Source organism: Terrapene carolina, unplaced genomic scaffold (assembly GCF_002925995.2).
Source record: "Terrapene carolina triunguis isolate 2854851 unplaced genomic scaffold, T_m_triunguis-2.0 Scaffold53, whole genome shotgun sequence".
NCBI lineage: Eukaryota > Metazoa > Chordata > Testudines > Emydidae > Terrapene > Terrapene triunguis.
This window is the reverse complement of record NW_020664404.1, coordinates 1196227-1215854: the sequence shown is the minus strand read 5'-3', so window position 1 is coordinate 1215854 and position 19628 is coordinate 1196227. Positions and strand designations below refer to the sequence as shown.

Sequence of the window (19628 nt, the reverse complement as noted above, 5' to 3'; positions counted from 1 at the left end):
AGGATCTAGACTGGGACCCCAAGGATCTAGACTGGGACCCCAAGGATCTAGACTGGGACCTGTGCTGTTCAACATATTCAATAATGATCTGGAAAAGAGGATAAATAGTGAGATGGCAAAGTTTGCAGATGATACAAAATTACTCAAGATAGTTAAGTCCAAAGCAGACTGCGAAGAGCTACAAAGGGATCTCACAAAACTGGGTGACTGGGCAACAAAATGGCAGATGAAATTCAATGTTGATAAGTGCAACGTAATGCACATTGGAAAACATAATCCCAACCATACATACAAAATGACGGGGTCTAAATTAGCTGTTACCACTCAAGAAAGGGATCTTGGAGTCATTATGGATAGTTCTCTGAAAACATCCACTCAATGTGCAGCCACAGTCAAAAAAGCGAACAGAAGGTTAGGAACCATTAGGAAAGGGATAGATAATAAGACAGAAAATATCACAATGCCACTATATATATATATATCAATGGTACACCCACATCTTGAATATCGTGTCAAGTTCTGGTCGCCCTATTTCAAAAGGGATATATTAGAACTGGAAAAAGTACAGAAAAGGGAAAAATGGTTAGGAGTATAGAACAGCTCCCATAGAAGAAGAGATTTAAAAGACTGGGATTGTTCATCTTAGAAAAGAGATGACTAAGGAGGGAAATTATAGAGCTCTATAACATCATGAATGGTGTGAAGAAAGTAAAGAGTCAAGTGTTATTTACCTCTTCACATACCACCAGAACTAGGGGTCACTTGATGAAATTAATAGACAGCAGATTTAGAACAAACATAAAGGAAGTAATTCTATACACAACACACAGTCAACCTGTGGAACTCGTTGCCAGGGGATGTCGTGAAGCCAAAAGTATAAATGGGTTAAAAAAAGAACTAGATTAGTTCATGAGAAGATAGGTCTGTCAATGGCTATTAGCATTAGGGATGCAACTCCATGCTCTGGATGTCCCTAAACCTCTGACTTCCAGAAGCTGGGAGTGGACAACGGAAATGGATCACTTGATAAACTGCCCTGTTCTGTTCATTCCCTCTGAAGCACCTGGCACTAGCCACTGTCAGAAGACAGGATACTGGGCTAGATGGACCATGAGTCTCACCCAGTATAGCTGTTATGTTCTTACTGGTCACTAGTATCAGTGTGAAATGTCTGTATTAACACTATATGAGGAATCATATATATTCACTGATATTATGCTTTAAAGTTTGTAACCTAACACAGGGAGAAACAGGTTTTCTTCCCGACAGGAGGGAAGGGAATTATCTCCCTTCCTCTAATGTAAATCAAGCATTGTGAAATCAACACAAAGGACGCCCAATTTGTATGCAAGTCAACAGGAAAAGCCAGGTCGTGAAGTCAGCCTAGGAAGACACCAGAGGCTAAAGCCACAGGACGTTGTCTTGGCTCTGGGGTCCAAACAGTGAGTTTTGGGGAAATATAAGGTGAAGCAAAACAACATTGTGCTAATCATCACTGAGGAGGTGACAAATTAGAGGATTGGGCCAAAAAAAACCTGATGAGGTTCAACAAGGACAAGTGCAGAGTCCTGCACTTAGGACGGAAGAATCCTATGCACTGCTACAGACTAGGGACCGAATGGCTAGGCAGCAGTTCTGCAGAAAAGGACCCAGGGGTCACAGTGGACGAGAAGCTGGATATGAGTCAACAGTGTGCTCTTGTTGCCAAGAAGGCTAAAGGCATTTTGGGCTCTATAAGTAGGGGCATTGCCAGCAGATCGAGGAACATGATCGTTCCCCTTTATTCGACATTGGTGAGGCCTCATCTGGAGTACTGTGTCCAGTTTTGGGCCCCACACTACAAGAAGGATGTGGAAAAATTGGAAAGAGTACAGCGGAGGGCAACAAAAATGATTAGGGGTCTGGAGCACATGACTTATGAGGAGCGGCTGAGGGAACTGGGATTGTTTAGTCTCCAGAAGAGAAGAATGAGGGGGGATTTGATAGCTGCTTTCAACTACCTGAAGGGGGGTTCCAAAGAGGATGGAGCTCGGCTGTTCTCAGTGGTGGCAGATGACAGAACAAGGAGCAATGGTCTCAAGTTGCAGTGGGGGAGGTCTAGGTTGGATATTAGGAAACACTATTTCACTAGGAGGGTGGTGAAGCACTGGAATGAGTTATCTAGGGAGGTGGTGGAATCTCCTTCCTTGGAGGTTTTTAAGGCCTGGCTTGACACAGCCCTGGCTGGGATGATTTAGTTGAGAATTGGTCCTGCTTTGAGCAGGGGGTTGGACTAGATGATCTCCTGAGGTCCCTTCCAACCCTGATATTCTATGATTCTATGAGGTGAAAGAAACAGTACTTATGCAGCCATGAAAGCTAGATCCTGGCTGAAAGATCACTTTAGGTAAGAAAACTGCTTTAGACAGAAGATCGTAACCTGATAAAGCTAAGTTTTAGTCACTGGACAGCATGTTATACTTTTGTTTTATTAGTAACCATTTTGGTTTGCTTTGTATCACTGACAAAATCTGGATCTACTAATAAACTTCTCTTTGTTTTGCCCTAAGCCAATCTCAGTGCTGTAATAGCAAAGGAAAGATTGCCTCCTCAGCTGAGCCAACAGGCTAGTGTGCATCCTGCCTCTTTGGAGACAGCCGACTTGGTAACTTCTGGGGGTGTCCTGGGACAGGGGCGATGTGCTACAGGAAAACTAGAGGGGGTTCAGGAACTGAAGTGCATCAAGTGTTACCAGCAAGGCAAACTACAGGCTGGCAGGGTCCTGAGGCATTGGCTAACACAATGGAGTGTCAGGGAGCCGACACACAGTTTGGCATCAGCAAACCTCTCTCTTACTAAGGCAGAGGGGCAACAAGGTAACTTACAGTTCTGGAGCCTCCCAAAAAGCATCACAGCATGTTTTTCTACTAGTAGCAGCCCACAGAAGAGCTACGCCCTGATTCTCCACTGCCCTGCACTTGCGGCGGTCGTTTATACCACGGCAAAATGCTGAAAAGCCAGAACACGCAATCAAACCAAAAGTTCTAACGCTACTAGGGAGGCAGTGTGGCCTAACAGATTCAGGAGACCCAGGCTCCTGTTCCTAGCTCTCTCACTGGAATGCAAGTCATTTCCATGCTGCGTGCCTCAGTTTCCCTATAACATGCTGTTGGAGACACCCAGAGCTGGGAGCCACTGTGTTTCTTTCCTCCCTGCCTCAGTGGAAGTGAGCTTTGCTGGAGATTGGATTGTGTCAGCTCCCAGCCTGTCTGCCTCGCCAGCAAGCTCCTCAAGGCTCTCCCAGCCCAAACCTTGCCTAGCAGGTGACAATCAGCAAACTCCAGCCCCCCGGGCTCCTCAGAGAAGTTTCTCTGCAATGCACAGCCCCTACCACTGTACATTCACAGAAGATATAAATTAATGGAGATATCCTATCTCCTAGAACTGGAAGGGACCCTGAAAGGTCATTGAGTCCAGTCCCCTGCCTTCACTAGCAGGACCAAGTACTGATTTTTGCCCCAGATCCCTAAGTGGCCCCCTCAGGGATTGAACTCCCAACCCTGGGTTTAGCAGGCCAATGCTCAAACCACTGTTCGCTGCTCTTTACGTCTTATTACCTTAACTGCGGTAAACACACCCTTCCCTTCAAACACAGCCCTGAGTTGGTTTAGAGCCAAAATAAAGTAAGTGTATTACCAAAAGGACATAGGTTAAGTGATACCGGGTAGAAAGGGTAACAAACAAACAAAAGTAAAAATACATTTTCTAATGACTGAGAACTTAACAAGCTACAGCCTTTGCACAAGGTAGTTTCCTCACCAATTTTCCTAGCCCAGCAATGGCTGGCTCGCTTTCAGCCAGGATCCCTGCAGAGGCCAAGGAGTTGGTTTTCCTTGTCTCATCAGGTGCAGGATAAAGCAAAGTCTTTCTGTGTGCCCTTATACCTCAAAGTCTGCCTTGGTTTCAAAGGCTACATTGCTCCCCTGGGGTTCAGTCTCCTCCATGGGGTGACTCCAATTGATTACAGCTTTCCAATGCGATGCTTCCTGATGCAACTGTACAGTGTAAAATGTTCTCTCCTGCAACCTCGGATACAAATGAATAGTCCATTGAATCTGGCCACACCTGGTCTGAGGTGTTGGCCTCTTTCCTTTGTCTTGAGAAAACCTGTTTATCAACTCCCCCTGACACGCCTGGTTTAAACACCTTTTAATCCCAGACCTCAAAGCATAACATCAGTGAGTATCCATAATTCCACACACAGCATTGTCACCTACATCTCACAATATTACGGACCAGTACATAAGAACGGCCAGACTGGGTCAGATCAAAGGTCCATCTAGCCCAGTATCCTGTCTTCCGACAGTGGCCAATGCCAGGTGCCCCAGAGGGAATGAACAGAACTGGTAATCATTGAGTGATCCTTCCCCTGTCACCCATTCCCAGCTTCTGGCAAACAGAAGCTAGGGACACCATCCCTGCCAATAGCCGCTGATGGACCTGTCCTCCGTGAACTTATCTAGTTCTTTTTTGAACCCCGTTATAGTCTTGGTGTCTACAACAGCATGCGGTTCGTTTTCAAATGATACTTTAAAAGCAGCGATACTCAGACTGAGGCTCGCAAGCTGCAAGTGGCTCTTTAATGTGTCTCTTGTGGCTCTTTGCAGAACACATTAAAACACTGGTTAATAATTAAGTCACACAATCTAAGTTATTAGCCAATCAGGCTGCTTTTACTGTGTTATTAACCAATTGTAGTTGATAAAATAATAATACCTGGTCAGACCTTTTGCTGTGAGAATATATAAAAATTGTAAATGAAACAATGAATTCATATGACTGTGGCTCTTCTGGGTAATGCTGATTGCTAATTTGGCTCCTGAACCACTGAGGTCTGAGTATCACTGCTCAAAAGGCATATTTTGTACAGGTGGTACAGTAGAGCGCAGCGTTTGAACATGGGGGCTATGGTCACGTTCCCCCCATCTGTAAAATGGGGCGAACAATACTGACCCCCGCTGCAAAGCACTCGGAGATCTACTGTTAACTACAGAGCTCACAGATCCCCCTGTAGTTGCAGAGGTAGCAGGCTGTAGCTTTCAGCGCAGCAGATCAGGGGTTCTAGCCTGCAAGTAAACAGGGCAAAGGGCTGGAAGGAAAAGAACTGGTAGAACCCAAGGACTGGCTAGTATACATAAGCCACAGCTTTGGATCTTGGCAGCACCCATGAGCATAAGCCATGTGGTCAGGGTATGGGAAAGCAAGTAATTACATACATTTATTATGGTTATTTCTCCAGCTAAGTCAATTTGTTAACCAGGGTGGGACTCTGTAGCTCAGAAGACCACAGTAACTTGTACACCTGCCACCTTCAACTGCATCTGCTCCTGCTTCACTGCTATGTGTAGAGTGCTGCTGGAACTGGCGGAGGCAGGGCTTGGTTAGAATGAACACTGGGGGCAGGGGAGGTTTAATAGAGGCTGCTGGACACAGGCAGACCCTGTGGTTCTCTCTGCCTCTCTAGCTCTCCAGCCTGTGCTGCCTTGGGTCACCACGCAGGATCTCCCTAATTCATGGGAGGGATACTCCAGCAGTATGAGAATGGAGGCTGGTGTACTTTAAAGCAGTGCTTTTCAAACGTTTTTTCTGGTGACCCAGTTGAAGAAAATTGTTGATGCCCGCGACCCAATGGAGCAGGGGATGAGGGGTTTGGGGTGCGGGAGGGGCTCAGGGCTGGGGCAGAGGGTTGGGGTGTGGGGGGTGAGGGCTGTGGGGTGGGGCCAGGAATGAGGGGTTCAGGGTGTGAGAGCAGGCTCAGGGCTGGGGGTTGGGGTGCGGGAGGGGGTCAGGGCTCTGGGATGGGGCCAGGGATGAGGGCTTTGGGGTGCAGGAGGGGGTTCCAGGTTTGGGGGGGGGAATCAGGGCTGGGGCACGGGGTTGGGGCGCGGGCCTACCTCGGGTGGCTTCAGGTCAACGGCACAGCGGGGGTGCTAAGGCAGGCTTCCTGCCTGTCCTGGCATCACAGACCGTGCTGGGCCCTGGAAGTGGCCAGCAGCAGGTCTGGCTCCTAGGTGGAGGCACACAAGCAGCTCTGCGCAGCTCTCGCCCGCAGGCACCGCCCCCCCCCCCCAGCTCCCATTGGCTGGGAACCGGCCAATGGAGTGCGGAGCCAGTGCTCGGGGCAGGGGCAGTGCACAGAGCCCCGTGGCCCCCTTGCCTAGGAGTCGGACCTGCTGCTGGCTCTTTCTGGGGCGCAGCACGCTGTCAGAACAGGTAGGGACTAGCCTGCCTTAGCCGGGCAGAACCACTGACGGGACTTTTAAAGGCCCAGTCGGTGGTGCTGACAAGAGCCACCGTGACCCAGTGCCTTACATTCCGCGACCCAGTACTGGGTCACGACCCGCAGTTTGAAAACCACTGCTTTAAAGGAATAGTCAATGGGGTTTCCAACGCTGGCTCTAGCACTGGGGGAATGGGGGACATCACCATGACCGGGAAGCAACTAGAGGATCAATTGATCTCAGAGGACTGCAGAGGCTTGGAAGATTTAGGGCCAGGGAAGACAATCGGCATCTTTTCTTGGACTTCCGTGGGCTTTGGATCAGCCCTTTAGAGAGCTGGTTATCCAAGGTGGAACAGCCGGTACCATTAACTGAACCCGGTTCAGACTGTGACCTCACAGAGAACTTGCTGGGCCGGGAGAATTAATGGAGCTCTTCTGGGGCTTCTAGAGAGATTGGAGGGCTTAGGAAGTTTGCTAATCAGGGAAGAAAGTGGGCCTGATCCAAACTCCATGGAAATCAGATTCCCATTAACTTCAATGGGCTTTGGATAAAACTCAGCGCGAGCTTGCCAACCTCAGAGGACCTAGAGAACTCACTCTCCTGGCAGGGAACTTGCAGTCAGGTTAACAGCACTTTCCTTGGGGCTTTAGTGAGCACAGAAGGCTCCTTAGTTAGGCAGGGGTTTGCGGTTGGGTTGTTTTTTCTTTCCCACTCCTCCCCAGTCCTAATTTTTATTCCCGTCATGTCTAACTGGCCCCGTGCCAAGGAAAGGAGAAAGCAAATCTCAGCTGGGCTGCAGGCGTCCAGACAGAGATCAATAAGTGACACGCAGAGGAGTCTGATTTTATTAGTCTAACAGCAGAGACACCTAATAAAGTACCAAGTCCAGCCTCCTACTTAATTGCTTTCTCTTGCAGCTTTTCTTTCTTTCTTTCTTTCCTGCCCAAAATAACCCAAATCTTTCCTGGCAGTGGAGGCAAAACTCAAACACAATGAAAGTTTCAACTCCACAAACGCTGGGAGTTTCTCTGCATTTCTTTGGCGCCGTTTGGTACAATCACCGCTTAAAATTTACAAGCCAATCAATAAATAATGACTGCTGATAAAAGCTCAGTTTTTGTTTGGCCAGAAGCCAGCTCCCAATCAAAGAAGGGGTCTTCTTTTTGTGGCCCTCTGTTGTTTCCAATACACCCCAAATTCTTTCCTTAGCTTTTCAATGTGAACACAACATTGGTGAAAACGCCCAGCCTATTTAAAGCCTCAGGGGGTAGGCGGAGCCTATCAGACCAGAAGGCCCACCCTCTCAGGTGAGGGAGGGGCCACAGGACTCCAATTTAACTGCGGACAGGGGACATAAAATAAAAAAACAAGGATGGGGGTTGAAGATGTATTAGCAGGAGTGTTGTAAGCAAGACACAAGAAGAAATTCTTCCGCTCTACTCCGCGCTGATTAGGCCTCAACTGGAGTAGCGTGTCCAGTTCTGGGCACCATATTTCAGGAAAGATGTGGACAAATTGGAGAGAGTCCAGAGAAGAGCAACAAAAATGATTAAAGGTCTAGAAAACATGACCTATGAGGGAAAATTGAAAAAATTGGGTTTGTTTAGTCTGGAAAAGAGAAAACTGAGAGGGAACATGATAACAGTTTTCAACTACATAAAAGGTTGTTACAAGGAGGAGGGAGAAGAATTGTTCTTCTTAACCTCTGAGGATAGGACAAGAAGCAATGGGCTTAAATTGCAGCAAGGGAGTTTTAGGTTGGACACTAGGAAAAACTTCATAGATTCTAGGGCTGGAAGGGACCTCGAGAGGTCATCGAGTCCAGTCCCCTGCCCTCATGGCAGGACCAAATACTGTCTAGACCATCCCTGATAGACATTTATCTAACCTACTCTTAAATATCTCCAGAGATGGAGATTCCACAACCTCCCTAGGCAGTTTATTCCAGTGTTTAACCACCCTGACAGTTAGGAACTTTTTCCTAATGTCCAACCTAAACCTCCCTTAACCACCCTGACAAGGGTGGTTAAGCACTGGAATAAATTACCTAGGGAGGTTGTGGAATCTCCATCATTGGGGATTTTTAAGAGCAGGGTGGACAAACACCTGTCAGGGATGGTCTAGATAATACTTAATCCTGACTTGAGTGCAGGGGACTGGACTAGATGACCTCTCAAAGTCCCTTCCAGTCCTAGGATTCTATGATGATCCAGGGTCAAAGCAAGGGATCCAGAGAGGGACACCACGCAGAGAACCTCCAACATCACCCAAAGGAACTCTGCTTGGATTTGTGAATGGACAAGGGACCAGAAAAAGGCCCCGCAACTGCAGAAAACCCTTCTCTCCCTAGTCAGCCTTCTTCCTCCTGGACTGACAGACAGGCTGGAGAATGAGCATCGCAGTTTGTCCGCAGAACAGGTACAACATAGGCTGCTTCCCGAAACGTGCCCCTGATCCTGAGGGATCCCCCTTGGGAGGGTGACGAGAGAGTTCAGCTAGCACTGTTGCAAAGGTCCATGTAGGGCCCAATCTGAAGGCCACAGGAGTCTTTCAATCGATTTCAATGAGATTTAATTGAAATCTTTACAGGGACATGTTCCAGTGATTTATACCCTAAAATGTAGCTTTCTCTGCCGAAGAAAAAGGGTCACAAAAATGCACTGCTCCAAAACTTTCAAAAAGATCCTCTAATTCTCGGGGCCTCCGTTTCTGGATGCTCCGTTGGAGACACCTGGAAGGGGCCTGATTTCAGAGCGACTGCGTACCCACACCTCTAAGTGACGTCTGTCTATACTGCAGCCAGGTGTGAGGCCCCTCGCCCGGATAGACTGATTCGCGCTAGGTATGCTTGTGCGCTAAAAGCAGCAGTGTGGATACTGCGGCTTGGGCGGCAGCTCTACCACACAATCCCCTGGATCTGAGCGAGGGGGCAAAAGCCAGAGTCTCTGCAGGAGCCCCAACAGCTAGTGCAAGTCTGTCTGCCCAGGCCTGGAGGCTTGATCCCAGCTGCAATGTAGACATACCCAATGGGAGCTGCAGAAGCTCGGCCCTTCTGAAAATCAGCCCCTAAGGCCTGGTGGAAATTGGCGTAGTTTCCTTGACTCCAGTGGTGTTGTGCCGATTTACAGCAGCTGAGAAGCTAACATATATGTCCCTAAAATCTGACACTCAAAACAGGAGGCACCAAATATTAGAGGCTATTTTTGAAAACTCGTCCCCTCTCCGAATAGAATTGTTTTGTGATTTCTTTATTCTCAGTTTCCACAAGACCAGGCATTTTCGTTGGGATGAAATTTAAACATTCCTGGCAGCGTTAGAAACCCAAACGCCGTAGCTTGACATCAGTGAAGGAGATCCATAAAGTAAAACTGCCCATCAACAGGGGCATGGAGATGGCTCAACTTCCGCCACCCCCACGGCCGGAAAAACAAATGGGAGAAAAATTAAAGTTGAAATGTAAGCGCATTGAGGCAGGGACTGGCAGTTGTTATAAGTTTGTACAGTACCGGGCACACCAGGGCCTGACGGGGCATTACCACAATATACATGTTAGAATAGAATAATAAAATAATAATGAGTTGAAAAATTCTTTCAGTTTTCATAATCTAAGGTATAATTAACATAGGTAGAGATTTCCTTTTAAAGATATAATTTGATTTTAGTAGTACATCATTAGGAATATATGCACGTAGAATCATAGGTTAGAAGGGACAGCAAGGGTCATCTAGTCTAACCCCCTGCCAAGATGCAGCATTTGTTGTATCTGTCAGTGGTTCTCAACCTATTTACCATTGTGGGCCGCATCCAATACTACCTATATGGCCCCAAGGATGTCACATGGGCTGCAGCTGTGTGCTGATTGGGCCACAAGCAGCCCACGGGCTGAGAACCACTGAACCATCCGAGACAGATGGCACATCTCTCTCTCATACCTATTCTGCTACTGATGTGGAATCTTTAACAGCGTGCTCACGCATGCACCTCTCCCCCCGCCCCCCTACCGCAGTTAAATGTCTTTGCAGTTCACCTTAAAATAATTGCAATGGATTCCAGCATATCCCACAAATCCTGATTGGGAAAACAATCCCTGTTCACTTTCCAGCTTTATTTTGTCCAGGATACTTACAAAGATGCTAGAATCCTTGTATATTTCCTCCTGTGTTGCAAACCTGTTCACTTATTTTTCGCATCAGAGTGAAATTCACCCCTTGCGCAGAGGATCAACACAAGACCCTACGTACCATTCCAGTCTCTCTCTCTCTCTCACACACACACACCCTCCTTCTGCAGTCTTTATTTAGCCCAAACTCCCCCCACAGCCTAGCAGATCCAGATCAGGCCCTTGTAAGCCATGGAGAGGTGGCTTCACTTACCCACGCAGTCGCAAGTGGGGAATTCCGCCTGAGCCCGCTTGGCTGGGGTGTCCAATAAACTTTTTGTTGGCGTATCCAAGTATTTCAAAGGAGATTCCAAAAATCCACTGAGGGTTGGCGTAAACGGCACGTCGTTCTTGGTCGGGGTCCCGTCTAGGTAAGTAGCATCCGTGTTTTGGTTTTCCTCGGAGTAAAAGCAAGTGGTTGACACCACGGTGATAGCACCAGAAGATTCGATTTTAATCTGCTTGGGGGACCTAGCTGCAAAGGGGTTCTCAAAATGCTGCCCCATCCCGGGCGACAGCGTAAAGCCTTTGGATCCCACTTCGGGAGCTTCAGCCAGGGGCGGCACTACATCTTCGACAGCCGGCACTTGGAGGGTTGAATCTGAGCCCCCTGGCAGTTCTGGAGAGTGGCTCAGAGAAGACGACGGGTGGGAGAGAGGCTGGGGGGGCAGCCCGTCAGTGAGCGGAGCTGGGAGGTCAGAATTCTGCAGGCTGAAATTTTCCCCAAACTCCGCCTCGAACTGCCGGATCAGCTCCTCCAGCTTGTCGTCCACCATGAGCGAGTTCTGGGCCGGCAGCGGGTCCGACGGGTTTAAGGGCTTGTGGGGAGCTTGGTCCTGCCCGTCGCCGGAGGGAACAGCAGAGCAGCAGGGCGCGTAGCTGGAGACGGGAGTGCCGGGCGGAGCAGGGTGGCACGCAAAGTTCTGGTGAAGGTGATGCTGTCGGTTTTCCTCTGGGCTCCCTTGGCTGAGAGCGCCCGTTTCCTGAGTGTTGGGAGCCTGGCTTCTGTCGTCCAGCTGCTTTTGCAGTGGAGACTGTGCAGCGGAGCTGGGTGTGAATAGTGCAAGAGGCGGGGGCTTGACAGGGGTGACGGGGAAAGGCTGCTCAGTCTGCATCTCTTCTGTCGGGAGCTCAGGGGCGGTGGCTGAGTGAAATCCTTCCAAGCTAATTTGCCTCAGGGGCAGGAACAGTGGTTGTGAATCCTTCTGCTTGGACTTCTTGATCTGGACTTGCTTCCGGAGTGGCTTGACCTGGGGGGGTTTGTCGGGCTGAATTTTCTTCTTCTTCTCTTTGGCCTGCTTTTCAGATGGCTTCGGAAGCAGGGCCTGAGAGCCGGGAGCCCACCAGTTGGGCAGCTGGTCCTGTGGGCCCGGCTGGGCCAGGTTCTGGTCCAGGAAGAGATTGCGCTTATGATGGAGGTGCTGCTGCAGCACCATCTGGGTCTTCTTATGGAAGTCCGTTTCTTGCAGCAGCTGCGACAAGTGCTGGCTGGGGGCCAGCTTGGGATGGCCACCCCCGGCTTCCTTCTTCAGAGGCGGGACCAGCGGCTCTTGCTTCAGCTTGACGGCTTTGACCTTGTTGGGCATTGCTTCAGGCCTCTTAAACACCGACTTGATGTAATCGTTGGCGCTGCCCAGCAGCTGCTCCAGCTCAGCCATCGGGTCGCTCACCAAAGAGGCGGGCGGGTCGGAGTTGAGCATCCACAAGTTGTTTTTTGGCTTGGGTCCTTCATCCCACGGCTCGGGAAATTCCAGTTTCTGGGGGGTGGAGGTGAAATTGGGGAAGAGGCCCGCAGGCTCCCGGGGGGCGCTGGGTTCGAGGATATACGGGGGCTCCGCCGGCTGCCAAGAGGACTGCGTAAGGGCCCGAGACGTCTGGAGCACTTTGTGTCCGCCGTAGGGTTGTGCGTTCTGGCTCTGGTACTGCTCGTTGCTGGATGTGGGTAGCACCGGGGGTTCGTCTGGGCTGAAGGGGGACGAACAGACCAGCTGCTCCTTGGAGACGAACGACACGGATGGCAAGGGGCTGCCGGGAGTGGCTGGAGTCACCCTGGCCGGCGGCGGGAGAGCGGACGACAGCTGGGTCAGGGCTTCTATGGCGATGGCTGTCTGGAGGCTAATGTTCTTCTCCTTGGCGATGTTCAGTGCACTTTGGGAAAAGGGGAGGCCATCTGAAGGGCATGGCTTAAGCGTCTCCACCACGGCAGGCACCTGATTGGGAGTAGCACCTTTGTCTAAGGGCTGGTGGTGGGCGTCGCTGAGATGCTGGGATGGGCGGGTCTGCCCCTCCCCAAGGGCCGACTTGATCTTCTGCTCCAGCCACTCCAGGTAGTCGGGACACTCGGGGCCGTCACAGTTGCAGTTGGGGGGCTTCATGCCGTGCTTGGCCAGGGTCAGGGCAGCCTTCAGGGCGTTCAGGTCCTCACCTCCAGGGACGCCGTCGGGCTGGGGGAGCCCTGGGTTGCCCGCCCCTCCCCGGCTCATCTCCAAGTTGAATTTCTCATACAGCTGCGTGCTCAGCAGTGACGGGGACCCGGTGGCTGGCATTCCGTAGGAAGACATGGCCTCGGCCACGGCGGAGAAGGCCACCAGGTTCCGAGCGTCCTCCAGGTTCGCATCGTTGGCGGCGTCCCCCCGGGCCGGGGCCGGAGCGCTCTCCCACTTGGCTTTCTCGCTCGAGTGCCGGGCGACAGGCTGGCTGGCGAGCCAGCCGTCCGTTTCCATTAGCAGGGCACTTCCCCCAGCCTGCTGGCTCCCCCCATTCACCAGGCTGGGCCCGCTTCCTTCCTTCAACCTTCTTTCTTCAACATAGTTAATTGGCCCTTCTTCCATTTGGCCTGTTTTGGGTCCATCAACTGGGTTGCCCTCCGAACCTGTCTGAGAGGAGAAAAGCAGAGGGTAAATACCCACATAGCCACCCTGGCACCCCCAGACCATCCCTCTTTTAGGGTGAAATCTGCCCCCCCGCCCCCTGGAGAGGGCCAGCAGGAGGCCTGAGTGGTACTAATGATGGGAGCGCTGGAGTAGAGCAGACGCCAGCTTTTTAACCATAGTGCCATCTGAGGCCTTGGCTGCCTGTAAACTTGCACTGGTTTTGTTAAACCCGTGCAAACCCCCGTGTGGATGCTCTTATTCCGGTTTATTTCACCTTACCTGACAGTGATTTCCAATTGACTTAATCTAGACTGGAACAATCCTGGTCTGAATTGAAATCAGAGCATCCACACTGCATTTGGCACTGGCTTAACCACATCGGTTTAGGCGAAACAGGTGCAACTCTGTGTGTGGACAAGCCCTGACATGCTCACGGCAAGTCTATGGCACAGGGGTTAAAACGCGAGTCCCTTGTCTACATTAGTGCTCCCAAATGCACCGGCGGTAGCAACAATGGGAAATGTTAAAGATCTAATGAAGACTGGACGTATGACTGGGATCTTCCCAGGAGCAAGGTGCATACCTCACTAGGCCATCCCACTGAGCAAACCCTTTTAAAGGCACAAGCCTCACTCACCTTCCCCTGCTCCTTTTGTTCCTTTCCTCACTGATTCTAGCCCTGAAAGATACCTGCTTGGATCTCTTTCTGCCTCTCTGTTTCCTTTTCCTCTGCTCCATCTGTTTCCCCCTCTCTGCCTGTGTCGCTCAGCTCTGGGAAACGTTATCACAAAATCGGAAAAGTTAGAGACAGGAAATAGCTATCAGTGCGGGTCAGCTAGTCCATCTCTCAGCGGCCAAGTGCAGCTCCCTCTGGACTCTTTTCGAGTGCTTTTCTACCTCTGGCTAAACAGTGGCTGGAGGGTGGCTTGCAAATCTCCAATGTCTGCTCTTTACCTCCACTCTCCATGGGTTGGTGAGTGAAACCAACTGGATGGAAATGACTAGATTACATTCAGGGCGACGGTGGGTTGGGCTCACAATGAAGATTTACGACTTATGTGGAACAAATTTGGACGGTCTCTGTCCCAGTGCCTGATGGACAGGGGCCATGTCACAAAAATCGCCACCAGAACCAGTACCAGTGCCAATTGACTCCTTCATTAGTAGCCTTGGCAGAAGAATCAAAGGGGCCGTATAGAGCAAACTCGCCTCTTAGCTTCAGGCTAAAGTCAGCAGCACAGGGCAGCTGGTGCTGCAGCTACCCATGTCTGCAGTTCTGATCAAAGCGTGGACAGGGCCCAAAAGAGAGAGGTTTGAGCGTGTAGGTCAAGAGGCTGCTCTCTGTTTGACCCCAACTCTAGACCTAGCTGGGAAATCTATTCCTGCTGCTGTAGTCAGCACCCTGTGCATTGCATGTGTGAAAGTCCAGACACAAGCCAGTGGGGTCTCCGGAGTGGGCCAGTTTATTGCAAGTGGAAGCAGAGTGACTAGCCGCATTAACAAGTGTCAGCTCACAAGCCCAGAGTGCCTGGCATGCGGCATTCCAGCATCGCAGGCTTCCTAGCGATATCAATCAGAGTGCCTGCACAGCTGGCCCTGGGGCAGGGACACAGAAAGCCCTAGGGTGATGCAGTATATTGGGTAGGGGACGTTTTAAGTCTGCTATCCAGTCCGTCTTGAGGAGAGGTGGTTGGAGTGGATCTCCGTAAAGGCAACGCAAGCAGCGTATAATACTCTGCACTTACACGGCACTTTTCGTCAGCAGACTTCAAACCATTTGTAAGCGTTCTTACCTCCAGTTTACAGATGGAGAACTGAGGCACTGAGAGATTAAGTGGAGTCGGAGTCAGGAATAGAAATAAGCTCTCCTGCGAGGAGGCAGCATGGTCTAGCAGATAGATCACTGGTGTGCGACTCAGAAGACCTGGGTTCTATTCCCACCATTGGCCTGCTGGATGATCTTGCGCAAGTTACTTCACCGCTCTGTGCCTCACTTTCCCCAGCTAAACACAAGGATGATAATACTGAACTGCTCTGCAAAGGGGTTTGAGATCTACTGATGGAAAGCAATACATGCATTATTGTAATGCCCAGACGTGCTCTATCATGCCACACTGACTCAATCCTCATTATACCCTTAGGAGGTAAGTTTCATTGCCTCCACCTTACAGATGAGCAAACTGAGGCACAGGCCCAAAGCCTAAATTTCCACTCATTCTGGCTGCTTGATTTTTTGTAGGGGGCCCAATCTGCAACACCTACAGCCTGATTTTCAGAGGTAATGAGCACCTGAAGCTCCCATTGACTTCAACTGGAGCACTGGGTGGTCGGCACCTCTGAAAACCAGGCTGTAGGTATCTCATGTTGGGCACCTAAAAGCGGAAGCACTCAAAATTAGTGGCCCCTGCAAAGTGACCTGGCCAAGGCCACACAGGAAGTCAGTGGCAGAGCTAGGAAATGAACTAGGGCAGTCCCTACCTACTGGACCACATCTTCCACTGTGCAAGCACCAGGAGCACTTTCTAGATTGTGCATATACATACGGCTCACCCACTGTCTATAGACATGCAACTCTGGAATACAGCACCTCTACCCAAGGGAGGCTAAAATGCACTATTTCAGGAGGGGAAGTTGAGAATGAACTTTTGCTATTGAAAAAACAAGGGGATTTTTCCAGAGGCTCAAAACAATCCCCCAGGAAATCACGGCTCACTGTAACAACCCCTCCTATTGCAGAAAGCATCATGCAATCCCCACAGCAATTCCAAGAAGCAGAGCCTTTGGTTAGCGTGCCCGTTAACTGTAACTTACGAGCCCAATTTGGGGAACGAAATGCATGCTAATTCAAGGGGGTCTATTTCACCTGTTCGTGCAGATGTATAGCTTCCATTCTTTGCCTCTGGGCTGAGCCGCGTCAGTTTAACCTGGCTTCTACCAATGTCACTTAGATCAATCAGGGACGGGTTTAAGCTAAACCAAATTAACAGGGTCTATACAGGGTTTTGCACCAGTTTGAGTAAACTAGTTTAAACACCAATAAAAGTTAAACTGATGCTACTTGTGTGTGTGTAGACAAGGCCTCACCTGGTGCAAATTTGCATGCGGACAACCCCTAATTTTATCTATGGTGCCCCTCACTCTAGCATCTGCCTGTCATGCGATAGGCACTGATTTCACACTCAGCCCTTACATCTCAGCATTAACGGTGGGGGAAGAATAGGCCCCTTACGAGATCTGCAGACTGGAGAATTCTATTTTCATGACCCAACATTCTCTTGCCCCGTGGTGCTATTTTTAATCCACTCTATCGCACATTTAACCAAGGCTGAAAGGAAGTGAGGGGCTGGAGAGGTGGGATGCGAGTTGATATTTTTACAAGTTTTGCTGATATCAGGAGAGCTTCCTGAATGCTAAAAATATAACAAGCCTTTTTGGAAAAAGAGCAGTGAGGGCTAGAGTGCCCCATCTCCCAAAGTGGTCTGTTTACCAGCACTTGGGGACAAGACTTTTTATATGGCCACTGTCAAGTGCAGTAGCTGGAACTCCAGATTAATGTACTGTAGGGATCAGTGCTGAATCAGCTGGGGGACAAACCAGAGAGGACCTATCTGCTCAAAGTACAATAGCTTCCTATGTGATCCTGCGAGGAGTTGAGGGCATCCTTGTCTCCTTTGAAAAAGCTTTTCCAACACAGCAAGAATGACATTTGCAACACTGACGCCTCCATCCACCCAAACACCGCCCCCCAGTAAATAAAAAGTAGAAACCAACAACAAACAAGCAAATCAAATCCTCAAGCGGAACTTTTTACCCCAAAAGGGAAAAGTGCCCAATTTCATGAAGTCCACTAGTGCAGCAGTTTTCAACCTTTTTTCATTTGCGGAAATTGTCAAATGGAGGTGTGGACCCCTTTGGAAATCTCAGACAGTCTGCAGATCCCCAGAGGGCCGCGGACCACAGGTTGAAAACCACTGCACTAGGGACAGCATTATAACTTCTGCTATTGATTGTGTACGGAAGGTGCTCAAATACAACGATGATAGGTGGTAGAATAAAACCAACTGGATGGATCCCTACTAAAAGGCAAACATACCCCTGTTAACAGACTGATTTTCCACAAAACATTTCAAAGGAAACTAAAAACATTTCACTCCATTCAAAATTTGCCGAGGAACTTTATTTGATTTTTCATGTCAATGAAATAAAAAGACCCCAATCATTTACATTCAGATTGAACATTTTCTTCTCCCTTTTTTCCACTGGAGTAAAAAGGGGGAGGGAAAACCACATTGAAAACGTTTCGTTTTGAATTGAATCAAAATGAAATTTGTCCTTTCGACAAAATAACTTTTTTTTTCCTGCGGAAAATTCCGTCTCGTTCAAAAAAGAATATTCCTGCCCCCGCCCCCAAAAGAAAAAACTTTCTGACAAAACAATACTGACTACTCTAGTGAAAATCCAAACCGGTATCTCTATTGCTCTATTACCCCAGCACAGCAGTCACTGTTGCTGGGAGTTATCAGTGACCTACATGGATTTGGCATCAAAGGTGGGCCTCTGTTTGGCAAGTGCTCATGTTATGGGGAGCATACAAATCCCAGAAGTGACTCCTAGAAATTACTGTTAAAATGAGGGCGGTGTAATGCCATGGGCTGAATTAAGGCTAAACAAGGCCTATTCCCCCAGTGATTCAAACCACCCTCCCTTTTACCTGGACAGATTTTTCCTACCCCTAGAGCAGATCTACCTCTGCCAGCACTCCTGGTGATGGAGCCTCACCTTGAGCCTCCTCCTAAACAGGCGATCTCGGGTGCTGCGCTGCTGACTGCCCCTCTGACTCACTGCCCCGGATGCCAGGATTCCCGAGTCTTCCCTAATCCAGCCCTGTGCCGTGTAGAGACGACGGTGGGGGCATACCATGCTGGATGCCAGCGCTGGACAGGAAAATTCTTGCAGAGGTTTCAAAGTACGGGGCATGTCTGTACATTTAATAACTGATCAGCATTCAGGCAGCGGACCCCTACAAAGCACCTTTAAGCCAGGAGGTCAGGGAGAGAATGCTAGTGTCCCCAGCCCACTAGCTACAGGCACAGGGCAAACATCCTAGAGCATGTGCATTTTTATGAAGCCTGAGTATTTCTAGGTGGAAACCGTTTGAAGGCTGATTGCAGTAGGCGGACACTCCACTTGAGTTCAGGCTTCTAAACTGCAGATAAGCATGTTGCTGACTACAGAAAAAAGCTGCATAATGAAATACGGGCCACTCCCAGCTAGTCAACAGACTTTCCTGCCTGAGAAGTCGTTCAAGCTCAATCCTGCATACAAAACGCCTGCTGAGTTCAGTGGGAGTTCTGTCCGAGTAGGTGCCACAAGTTTAGGCCATAAAGGTTTCAGGATATTCTGACATATACAACAAGACCTTATAAGGTTAAACACACACAAACCTGGCATAGATCAGCAAATCTCCACTAACATTGGTGGATCTCTGCTGATCTACGCTAGCTGAGGCTCTGATTTCAACTTGAATGGGGCTCAGATTTCAACTTTAAAGGAACAGAGATCTTAGGGTTTGTCTCTCTCTCACGCTTCGGCAACGCACGTATAGCTTTCCAATACCAACAGCGCTTCAATGAACTGAACTCAAGTGAACTGCCTGGAAGCGGCGTACCTCTTCTTTGTACAAGCAACACCTAAGCTCTCTCTAACTAAAAGCTTACATTCTTTTCTATTTTGTTTTTGCAATTTGCTGACTGTGCACAACAGCACTTTGCGTCGTCGATTTCACTATTTTTCCACCTGCAGTCAGTTAGCAAGATACAAACCAACAAACTTCAAAGACCCTTATAAACATCCACCAGGGGAAGAGGAAACTACCCTTGTTAAAAATCCTGTGGCATGGAAATTTTAAAACAAGATTTCGGGACATTCAAATTTGAAAGGGGAATAAATGGAAATTTTAAAAAATGAATTTTAAAAAAATGAAGCTGATCATTTCCGTTTAAACAATCATGTTTATTGCCTCTCGTCCTGAAAACCCTTATTCTCCAGAGCAGACCCACCATGGACTGCAAGCTAAAAATGATCAAGAATGCAAAGAATCTCATCTATTATTATTTCTATCATCATAGCATTTTAGGAGCACTGTACAAACACAGAACAAAGAGATGGCCCCCACCCTGAACAGCTGATAATTTAAGTGCTGCTTCTTATAAACACCAATATAAGCCCTGACTTGGCCATCCAGACCTGGTCAGTAAAATATCTAAGCCCATCCTTAAAGTGATGGAACCCTCCCACTACTATATCATTATCCCCACTTTACAGCTGGGGAAA

The 19628-nt window shown here is 49.1% G+C and overlaps 1 protein-coding gene across 1 annotated transcript in view; it reads right to left on the bottom strand.

Moving 5' to 3' along the window:
- TET3 (tet methylcytosine dioxygenase 3) overlaps window positions 1-19628 on the bottom strand; it is a gene marked incomplete at its 5' end in the record, with an annotated part of 117032 nt that overhangs the window by 43271 nt on the left and 54133 nt on the right. Inside the window, one exon of the mRNA XM_029912728.1 lies at window positions 10637-13298. Within this exon, the coding sequence (XP_029768588.1) occupies window positions 10637-13298 (2662 nt within the window). The remainder of the gene's footprint in view (window positions 1-10636; window positions 13299-19628) is intronic.